This window comes from Grammomys surdaster, unplaced genomic scaffold (assembly GCF_004785775.1).
Source record: "Grammomys surdaster isolate TR1022 unplaced genomic scaffold, NIH_TR_1.0 125669, whole genome shotgun sequence".
Taxonomy (NCBI): Eukaryota; Metazoa; Chordata; class Mammalia; order Rodentia; family Muridae; genus Grammomys; species Grammomys surdaster.
The window spans coordinates 1650023-1661199 of NW_021620506.1; the positions used below are offsets into that span (position 1 = coordinate 1650023).

General features: G+C 52.8%; 1 protein-coding gene across 1 annotated transcript in view; it reads right to left on the reverse strand.

The window, feature by feature from the left end:
• Positions 1-381: 381 nt before the first annotated feature.
• The window catches only part of Sema3g (semaphorin 3G), an 11496-nt gene continuing 700 nt past the window's right edge, over positions 382-11177 (reverse strand). Inside the window, exons 2-16 of the mRNA XM_028787534.1 lie at positions 9350-9510; positions 9177-9239; positions 8819-8938; positions 8450-8540; positions 8218-8334; positions 7906-8051; positions 7602-7716; positions 7422-7491; positions 6988-7132; positions 6534-6765; positions 6353-6444; positions 5398-5439; positions 3900-4134; positions 3522-3655; positions 382-2236 (exon numbers count right to left, since the gene is read on the reverse strand). Of these exons, the coding sequence (XP_028643367.1) occupies positions 1772-2236; positions 3522-3655; positions 3900-4134; positions 5398-5439; positions 6353-6444; positions 6534-6765; positions 6988-7132; positions 7422-7491; positions 7602-7716; positions 7906-8051; positions 8218-8334; positions 8450-8540; positions 8819-8938; positions 9177-9239; positions 9350-9510 (2228 nt within the window). The 3' untranslated portion in view covers positions 382-1771. The remainder of the gene's footprint in view (positions 2237-3521; positions 3656-3899; positions 4135-5397; positions 5440-6352; positions 6445-6533; positions 6766-6987; positions 7133-7421; positions 7492-7601; positions 7717-7905; positions 8052-8217; positions 8335-8449; positions 8541-8818; positions 8939-9176; positions 9240-9349; positions 9511-11177) is intronic.

Consider the following 11177-nt stretch of genomic DNA (forward strand, 5'->3'; position numbering starts at 1 on the left):
GCCACTGGGGGCTAGGTTGCCACCTTCTGTCTTCTCAGGGTCTCCTCCACCCCTTCCATCTCCTCTGTCTCCCCAACCCTTCTCCAGCTTTTACCCACTCCTTTCTCCTCTTCTTTTATCCACCAGTATCCCAAGGGACCGCACCCACAAACAGAAGGAATCTGGATTTGGGCAAGTAGACTTCAGGGCTTCTGTTTCCAGATAAGCAAAGGGTGCAAGCTTAGAACTCAGCAGCCTGGGGCGGGGCAGGGTAGAGGAAATAAACCCAGGGTCCTCGGGTTTGACCTTTGGTGCCGCAAAAAGCTCTTTCTTGCTTTTTCATCTCCCCCCCCGGGCGCCCGCCCCGGGTCCACCCTCCCCTCCCCCTTTTCAAAGGAGGGAACTCAGACATGCCTTCTTGTCCGTCTTGTGCGTCACTAACTTCTTCACCCTCAGGCTGGGAATAATTTTTCATTTAATTGTCCTCCTCCCCCTCTCTGCTCCCCAGCTGCAGAAACTGCTGATGACAAAGCTCCTCCCCTAAACCCAGACCAGATAAGCCCTTGTCACTCAGCCCCACCCCCCACCCCCAGCAGCAGGATTTACCATACCAGCTTTCTTTCTTTGTGATCTCCTATAGAGAGAATGCTGGGCTTTAACTTAGTGGTATTTATCTAGCACACATGAGACCCCTAGATTCAATCCCAAGTACCACAGTAAACATGGGAGTCTTATAAACCAACCATCATGACCACCCTCAATAGAGACTCCAGGGTTGGAAATATCTGGCCTGCCCTGTGGCTCCTGAACCAACTGATGTCACTTTGACTCTTGAGGACACCTGCTCATGGACCTATAGACCCACCTCTTTCTAGTTCTCTGTGGGTCTAGACAAAGTCCAGAATGCTGATCGTGACCACTGGCTGCAGTTCTGAGTGTCTGTCCACTGCTAACCTCACAGGCCTGAGCCTGCCCCTCTCACCCTTAGAAAGGTAGCCCACGCTTCCCCTCCAGCTCCCTTCATCCTCTCTTTGGTCCACAGAACCTTCCTCCGATCCTCAGGAAGTGACTGTGATGGTGAGGTGTGGGCACCCCAGCAAGCCTGGCCTGACAATTGGGGACCTGGGAAAGGGGTATCATACTATGAGACAACTCTTCCTGGTTTAAAAAGGGAGCCAGGCCCAGGCAGCCTCCAGGTTCCAGCAGTTCTTGCCTCTGTGAGTATGAGATGGTAGTGGGCTGAGGTAGGGAGCCATCTAGATTCCAAGGCATGGAGACAGATAAACAGTGCAACCCCACCTCCTCGGCGCCTCTACCTTCTCTCACAACTTTGTTGGGGCAAGTGTTTCTTATCAGGTACTACCTTAGGACTCTACTTTCCCCTCTTCTGGTGGACTGCCAATATACTCCCTCAGAGCCACCCATACACCCCCTCGGAGGGTCACTCAGAATGGCCATTGTTCGTCAAGCTGGGAAAGAACCACCCAACTTGCCTCTGGGCACAACCGGAAATGTGTTCCGGAAGCCACACCATCTCTGAGAACAAATAGCAGGCCCCTTGGGAATACAAGTGGTCTGGAGGTGCCAGCTGTAGCCTGGGACTGAGAACACGGAGAAAGGCAGGGGTAGGCTGAGGTGCAAGGCCCCTCCCACCAGCCTAGACTTTCCTGTAGGTAGTAGAGATTGCCTCTAAGAGGTAATCAGATGTCCTGGACTCCTCTTTCCTAGCTGGGTGGGAGAGAGCTAGTGTTGAGTCCCCCAGCCCAGCCCGACCATCCCCTCCTCAGTCATCTTATGTGGCTTCTACCTCCCGGGGTGTCCGGTTGTGCTCAGCCAGCACCCTGCTCTTCATCTTCTTGCCCAGTTCTAGCCCCGCCCAGCTCTTGTCCCTCCCCTGCTTTCCCTTTCCACGGAAGGAGCCTGAGCGCTCCCCCACAGCCCTGCACCACACGCGTTCACAGTACTCATCCACACGCGGCAGGTTGGCGAAACCAGTTAGCTGAAGGATGTCCTTATACCAAGTCTTGGGTGAGGCAGATGCCAGGCTTCCCCAGGCTGAGGGCTCCTCTAGCCTTGGCTCCCGAAGGAACAGGCTGTCCAACTGCACAGATGCAATCACCTCCAGGGCAAAACGAACCACAGTCTGGGAGAAGCCATGTTCCAGAGTGGTACAAATGTAGTTTCCTGCATCAAGGCGGCTGAGCCTTCGGAACAGCAGCCCCTGATCCGTCTGCACAACTCGCTCATCTGTCTTCACCTGGAGGGGGTGTAGGGAGGTACAGGAGACTTAAGCAAGGAAGAGTGGGGGAGAACATTCACCTCATTTTCTTTACTCTGCTTTTCCATGGTTACCATTCTTGGGGTCCAAGCCCTGCCCTCCCTCCCCCCTTTGCCTATTCCCTCTCTCTCAAGGTTGGCCTAACCGTTTGACAAGATCTCAGACAGACCAAGCGCTAATTTCAGGCAAGAAGGTCTCACCTTTCTGCAGAGCAGGACAAGGACCTACGAAGAAGGCTTACTGAATGGTTGTGTGTCCCCAGGTCAGAGCCCTAAGACTTTCAGAGAAGTCTGCACAAGTACCCAGGGAGCTGAGGAGCTAGGTTTGTGTCTATGAGGTTTTACTCTGAGCTAAAGAAAACTCTACACACACACACACACACACACACATTTACACACACAGGCACACAGACACAGAGGCACACACACATGCTGGGTCTTCCCTGTCTTGGTCTGTTCTGCTCACTCCCTCACAGTGTGAGGCCCACAGCCCAGGCCTGGGGTGGGCTAAGTGCCCACTTGAGTGTGGGAGGCAAGAGCTGACTCGGATCCCAAGCTCTTCTGCTAACCGTCTGTGCATCCGAGCGCTGAGGGTGAACTGCTTGGGTGGTTAGCATTGTGTAACCTCATCTTACTGCTCTCCCTACTCCAGGGAGTCTCCTCAGTGCTCAGCCCTACAGCTGGTCCCAGGCCTGCCTCCCCTGGCTCCTGAGCTGGAGGAAGACCCCCTCCTGTAACCAAGCCCCTCCTTTTTCCCCCTCCCCATGGGAAAGCAGTTCCAGCCTCTGCTCTGCCCATGCTTGGCCTCAAGCCCTAGACTGAAGCCATCTTAGGGGTTGACAAACCTTCCCAGTAAGGAGGAAAAGAAGACTTGAGCAGATAACTTGCTTCTGAGAGAAGAAGCATAAGGCTAGGATTGGGAGGGAGGGACCAGACTTGAGGCAGAGAAGAATTAAGAAACTCTAGAGAAGGGATCCCTTCAAAGCTGAGCCACATGCGTTAGCATGAGAACTTCCAGAACAACTTAATCCCCATTCCCTCTCCTCACCCTCAGGCACCCCCTCACAGACTAGGGAGGCTGGAGCTACAGGCAGCCTAGTCACTTGCAGAAGCAGAAATGGGGGCAGCTCCTCATAGGTACCCCAAGGTATAATACACATTTTTCTCAGGAAGATCTTGGCTAACTCATTCCAGAGTCTCTTTCTAGAGCTTAGGATTTGGGATTCAGGGAGAGAAATGGATGTCTAAGCAGGGTCTTTACTCACCTGGTCAGTTCCCTTATCCCCTGGCCTTTGTAAGAACCAGCGCACTGCAGCCTGAGGAGACTTGGGCAGGCACTCAAGGAAGGTACTGTTGTGTTCTGTGCCAAAGACTCGGGTCACCAATCCCAAAGCTTCTTCTGTAGAGAGGACCAGGTCAGGTCAGCTAGGAAACTAGGGGACCCATATGTCTGAGGGCCATAGACAAACTCCCACAGGACACTTGTGTGATGAGGACTTAGGTGACACTACCCTAAGTCTCCATGTAGCTGCACAGATAGGGAAACTGAGGACTTTATTACATCAGGACTTTTCCAAGCCCATGCTTCCCAGGGATGGAGCCCAGTTCAAAGGGTGATCCACATTCCAGGGCCCACCACTCACTGTTTTGGCTCTGGCCCTGGCCCAGACACTGCACAACAGGGTTGCCATGTCGTATGTCCTGCCGACGGAACCTTCGCTTGCCAGAGCTGGGGCGATAGCGGGCACAGGAAGTACCATCCCAAGCACAGTATGGGTCCCGGGCCAGGCAGCACTCAGCACAGGCACTGCCATAAGTCTCACACTGGTGCAGCTGCAGCCGGGCCACACCCAGTGGAGAGCCCACATACAGCGTTTGCTGGGGAAGGAACACAAGCAGAGCCCCAGTGAGCTGGGCTTCACCAACAGGCTCTCAACCCCTAGGCTTTCCTGAGACCCATCAGTTTCAGGATGGCTTCCAGAACTTCTTGAAATCATTCACAAGGATAGAGATGCTGAATGTATTCCAGAGCCCATGCTAGGCTGTGAGTAGGTGGGGGTGGAGCTGGGGGTCTTTTCTGTAAGAAAGGCCTTCTCTGCATCCAACCTCTGCCTCTAGCCTAATGGACTCTGTGGCTGGCCTCTGGCTTTAGAGTGGTACCTTGCAGGCATGTCTAACCTTTTGGCCCTGTGATATGAAGCTGTCATGTGCAAAGTTCATGTATGAGCAACCAAGCTACCAAAAACAAATTAGAAAAAAATAAAAACAACTCATGTTTTAAATAAGTTTATGAGTTTGTGTTGGGCCACAAGCATGGCTGTCTTCAACTGCATGTGGCCATTGGGCTGCATGTCTACAGTACTCCCAGTACAAAAGCTGAGCTGTAGACCAGTAAGATGGCTCAGCAGAAAATGGTGCTGGCCGCCTAACCTGACAATCTGAGTTTGTTCCCCTCTGTCCCACACGGTAAGAGGAGAGGATTGAGCACCTACAAATTGCTTTCTGATCTCTAGTTTCCGCTTGCCACGAGAACTTTTAGGGCCCTGTAGACTCGTTGCCTTGCTCACTGCAACTTGGGCTTGGCAGGGCTTTACCAAAATAAATAAAATATATTTTAAAGTTGGGTTTTATGCCCAGAGGCTAGGGATGATGGCTCAATCAAGTGCTTCGGCACAAAAGACCCGAGCCCAGTCTTCAGAACCTAGATGTGAAAAAAGCAGGATATTGAGGTTTCACTTGCAGTTCCAGGCTGGGGAAGTGGAGACACAGGCTTTAGGGCTTGCTGGCCAGCCATCCCAACCTGATTGGCAAGCTCTAGGCCGATGATGATGATTCTGTCTCAAAACAGATGAGCAGCACCTGAGGAGGTCCTCTGGCCCTACACACGCACACAGGCACGCACACACACACACACACAGAGAGACACACGCGGGCACACACACAGGTACATACATACACAAAGGCACACAGGCACACACACACATACAGGCACACAGGCACACACACAGGCACCCAGGCACACACACAGGCACACACACAAACACAGAGGCACACATACACAGGCACACACACACACAGGCAATAGCTCTCCAGTGGAGTCCACAACAAGTTTAGGAGAGGGGATACAGGGACTGGCCTTACCCTTTTGACAGAGATCTCCATCTCAGTGATGGGTGTTGGCACCTAGAGAAGGAATGGGTTCTTAGGATGGGTGGCTGAAGGCTCTGCTTAGCTTCCCTGCTTTTACCATTGCCCAAGCCCAGAGGTGAGGGGGAGCCAGTTGCCCCTCACCTGATCACTGTGCCTCCTGGCAGCAAAGGCTGGACAGGATTGGGGAAAGGTGATACCCGTACCCTCAGCTCTGGAGCCGCTGAGGCAGGCAGATAGGGAGTTCACCGCCAGCCTGTTCTCTATAATAAGTTTCAAACTAAGCTAAGCTACAGAGAAAGACATGGTCTCAAAAATACAAACACATGCTGGGTGTGGTCGTGCAGGCCTTTAATCCCAGCAGTCAGAAGGCAGAGGCAGGTGGATTTCCATAAGTTTGAATCCAGCTTAGTTAACATGGTGTACACCAAGCCAGCCAAGGATATATAGCAAGATCTTGTCTCAAAAAAGACAGGGGGGGGGGGCAGGGAGCAGGGGAGTGTTTCCCAGATATCCAGGAAGGTACCCTCATCCTGGCTGGCTTCCAAGAGGGAGGCTTGGCACAGAGTTCTATTGTCTCCTTCCACAATGTTCCCCAGCCATGAGCCAGCTGTCCAAAGTCATTAATCTCATGTCCAGAGGCAAAATAGCCCCCAAACACAGACAATCCCTGTCCAGTTACATGTATGTGTGGGAGGGGGACTTGGAGTCTTAGCTACTTTGTCACTGCAACTTGAGCCTCACAAGGCTTTGTCAAACGTCCCCAGAGAGTAGCAGGCATCTTGAGTCCATAGCCTGAGAGCCTCCAGCTCTCCCAGTAATTCTGTAGCATCTCCAGCCACTTCAGCAGTGTGTGCCATATTTTGAGCCTCTCCTCTAGGTTCACTCTCCTGGAGCCTACCCCAAGCCCAGGGGTGGGAGGTGGAGCCTTTCATTAACCCCTGCTTACCTTAAACACCTGGAGCTCCTCCAGAACAACCTCTTCGGGTTCAGTCAAGCCACTACCCTGAAGGGCAATGACTTTGAGCACAGAACCTGAATCTGGGGAACAAAGGTTAATGAGACAAGAAGCTACACCCCCCCACACACACACACACACAAACCTGGCTACCTCTGTTCAGCCTTCTTACCAGTCCCTAGGAAGATGACATCGTAGGTCCCATCCTCAGCCTCCACTCGGTCTACCACAATCTGGCGCAATTGCTGAGCCAAGTGAGTTTTGACCAGGACAGGGCGGCCACGCCGAGGCCTCACAGGCTGGAACATGAGTGGGTGGTCTCGGACAAACTGCAGCACCTCATCTGGGTAGTCCTTGGTGCTGCCAAAGGGTCGGCCTGGCTGTGCAGTCATCTTGCTAGGACACTGCAAGCAGCAGCAGAGGGAACATTTGAAGTCCCTAGGACGGCGCTACCCAGCCTCTTTCCAACTCTAGGGGGTCATGCACACAGCAGAGACTCTCCTCCCAAACCCTCCAGAGGCCCAGTCCACTACTGCCAAGTAGGCTGCATGTAAACTGGAGGCTTTCTATGCAGAAGTCCTTCTGCTACTTAGGCCTCTATTGCCTGACCCTAAGAAGCTACTTACCACACCAGGGCGGGGGAAGGGCACCTTGCCCCCATAGGGTCCCCACTGATGCTGAGGACCATCTCGGTGGGCAAAGGGCCCATTGAAGACCTCCCAGATGTCTACCATGTGGTACACACAGACAGCAAAGCCCTGGAACACAGCACTGCCAAAGGCAAACAGAGACAGTGAGGCCAGGCCAAGGTGGGTTGGGAGAAGGGGGACCCAAGCTGACTTTATAAGTGATAAAGAAGATGACAGTGGCTGCTGAAAACAAAGACTGGGACACAAGACACAAAGGCAGAGACAAAACAGAGATGAAGATCAGAAAATAGTCACCAAATCAAGGAGAAAGACCATCGAAGGTCAGTGGAATGAGGGCAGGGGCTTAATAGAAAAACCAGCCTGGTACAGAGACCAGGGGTAGTGGGGTACAGGGGCGCATGTGTGCCCACCTGACGGTGCTGAACAGTGCATACACCTCGAGGTTCTTCCCTGCCTTGGGCCACAGCAGGAACACATCCTCTGGGACACAGAAAGAGGCATAAGCGTTATAGCTACTGCCAATGAACTGACTTACCAGCTCCGAGCTCTCCCCACTCCCAGAACCTAGGCCTGGTTGGCCATTCCCTTACCCAGCTGGTCAAAGTGAGTCTCTGCCCCACCCGGGCCAGGCACAGAGCATACCAGCCTGGCCTTGAGGAAGGTGCTCCATTTGTTCACCAGCACTCGCTGGCCACCAGCGTCATTCTGGGGAATGGAGGGTAGAGTCAGCTTTTTGCCCTGTGAGTATGGGCCCTACCTCTTGTTCCTCTACCATCAACCACAGATAGAGGGATGTATGTCAGCACTGTATCCTTGCCTCGGTTTCTCTACTATGGAGGGACAGTCTAGGAAAGAGGTCACAACAGGGGTCTCGAACCTCGCCATGGCTCTTACCACACAGACGCGGCCCACACGGCTGATGGTGACATGACCTGGGCCACCATCAGGTGATGGGACAGTCTCAGAGAAGAAGAAGTACACCTTGTCATCGTCCCGGTCAGAGTTATCTGGGATCCGAGCAGCCATCACAAACCGGGGGTCTGAGAGGGTGACACGGTAATGATGTGACAGGGAAGCCACATGGCTCCCCACCCACCCCAGGAACTGGAGGTGTGGCCTGTTCATCTTGGGCCACATTTCATCTATCTTCTCTCTTCCCCGTTAGAGGGATGGGTCCCAAGCAGCCTTGCCCTCAGGGGGCCTCACCATGTAGGAGGCTCTGGTCAGAGTCAGAACGGAGGGCTGGTCGGGGACCCCCACTCCGGAAAATCATGGCTTCACGTCCCAGGAAATCAGCAGTGAGGCCTGTGTACAGCTCCCCACCTAGAGAGGACCAGAGTCAGGAGAGAGGGCCAGGCCAAGCAACAAACCCCATCTCTTCCCAGTGCTATGCGCCAACTCCCACCCTCCTGGCTTGCTCTGGCTTGGTATCACCCACCTACAAAGGTGCTGGCGAAGGGACGGTTTGGCTCATGTGGGCAACGCCCCCTTCCATTTTCCACGCTGCTAGGATCCAAGTGGAGCACATGCTACATAGAGGAAGGAAAGGGACACAGGACATAGTCACCTGGGAAAGAAGCAGAGCCTCAAGCAGACAGTGATCTCTGCGTGCAACTGGAGCATAGGGTTGGGGGTGAGGGAAGAGATCCTTATCCATTGCCTCTCTGATGGGGTCAGCACCCCAGCACAAAGGCGTCTTTCAGGCCCCTGCCCCCTCTGCCCTACCCTGGTTCAATGGGAAACATTCAGACAGCGGGGAGGAAATGTCACAGCTTCCCAACTTCTCAGGGGCCAGGCCCAGGCTCACCTCCCCTCGATGCCCCACTGTGATGAAGGTGCAGATGGGCTGGAAGGCTCCCGTGCCGCAGGCCAGCAGATGGGTTCGGTTACGGGGTTGTAAGACCCGCACGAAGTTGGCACACTCCGTCTGCAGGAAAAGAAAGGGGTCCGAGGGTGAGGCACACTGTCTCCTTGGGTTCTAAGGCTCAGCTCTGCTCCATATCAGCTCTGGGGACATGGTGAGGGTCACATTCTCTCCAGATGTCCGGAAACACTTAGGACCTGGTTCAAGTCCTCCCAGCAGAGGCACCAGGGTAGTGGCTGCAAGCCATTCTGAGAACCCCGGTAGAATGGGCTGGAGAGTGGCTCTTTCCAACAGTACTCACCAAAGGATCTTTTCCCTTCCGGACACATTCCACCTTCTGTCCTGGCTGTGGCGGCCACAAGACCTGAAACACAGCCAGCAAACAATCTCAATGCCCTTAATCTCATGATCTCAGTTTCTCTATCTGGCCTTCACCTGGAAGCACCCACTTTGACCCCTATTAGTGCAGCTCACCTCTCGGGGATCTGGCCATGCCTGATCCAGTCTCAGCGAGTAAAGGGCATCTCGGCCTCCCAGAAAGAGTCGATCCCGATACTCATCCAGGTACATGACTTGGAGGTCTAGGGAGCCCCGTGGGCCCAGAAAGACAGCAGAGCGGTTGGCAAACAGGAGATCTAGCAGAGAGCAGAGGAAGAGAATTGGAGTCTGCTAGTGAGCCTGCTTCCCCAGTCAGAGAGTAGGAATGAGGATCCCAGCTATGCACTCACTACACATGTATGTCTGGAAAATGTTACCGTCCACAGGGTTGCTACGGGGCTTTTGGGACATGGTTCTTGGGGCAAGTGGTACCAGCAGCAATCAGCTCCCACCCAACCCTGCCCAGTTTACCTTCATTCTTTTTTTTTTAAGATTTATTTATTTACTTTATGTATGTGAGTGCTCTAGCTGCATGTATGCTTTCATGCCAGAAAAGGATATCAGATCCCATTACAGATGGTTGTGAGCCATCATGTGGTTGCCAAGAATTGAACTCAGAACCTCTAGAAGAGCAATCAGTGCTCTTAACCATTGAACCATCTCTCTAGTATTTTTGGTTGTTTGTTCTTTAGTGGTCCTGGATATTAAACTCAGGGCCACCCTCCATCACATTAAACACTCAAGCACTCTGCCACCACGCCACATCCTAACGGTCCCCTGTCCTCCATTCTTCAGACCCTTGGTTTTTCAGCTGACAGCTCCCCAGTATCCTATCAAAGTGCTTGGATCCTTGTATCCCAGCATCTTTGCTAGGTGCCCGGGGAAGACAGCCCTGCCAACAGAGTTATGTCAGAGAGCCTGAGGAAGAGCTGGGAGAGCCAGGAAGAAGGTGGAAAAGTGTGAACGCTCCAAAGACTGGCTCCACTGGGAAGGGGGGAGGTCAGGGGAACATTCCTCAGAGTTGTGGACAAATGACATTCTCCCTTGTACACACTGCCCTATCCGCTGACCCCAAAGATGGAGGGATCCAGAGCCCCAAGAGTTTCGATATAGTTCCTTGGGACTGCTTGGGAAGGTGGAAGTAAAGCTTCAGCAAAGGACTGGTGGAGTTGTCCAGAAGGGGCTGCCTGCCACCCTTGGGAAAGCCCAGAGTAAGCTTTGTCCAGAACTCCTCAGACACTTCACTCCATCCCCAAACTCACTGGTGGCCTCTTCAGGATGCCTTGCTTGGTTAATATAGACTCTGAGACTTCCCTCTGGGAGGCCATTCCTAGTAGTCTGATTGCCCCTCAAAGCCACAGCTCCCAGAACAAAGAGTCCTTTACCCCATGGTCTCCACAGCAAGCTTATGCTATTCCCCTTCTAACTGAGGTTTCCAGGGGAAGATGATCTCTCAAATAGAATCTGCAGAGCTACTGAGATGGCTCAATGGGTAAAGGCACTTGTCGTCAAACCTGACAACCTGAGTTTGATCCCCAGAGCCTCACATGGTAGAGAGAACCAGTTCCTACAAGTTGTCTTCTGACCTATACACATGTACAACATGCACTATGGCACATGTACACCTAGACAAAACACTCTCTGACATCCTCTCTCTTAGATAGATAGATAGATAGATAGATAGATAGATAGATAGATAGATAGACAGACAGACATAGATGTGATACATTTTTGTTGAAGAAGAATCTATAATTAAATCTTAGTCTCAGTTGTCTCATAGACCATCAAAAGAAGGCAGAACCACACAGCTAGGTTAGAACAGAGGACCACCTCTACACACACACACACATACACACACACACACAGAGAGAGAGAGAGAGAGAGAGAGAGAGAGAGAGAGAGAGAGAGAGAGAGAGAGAGAGAG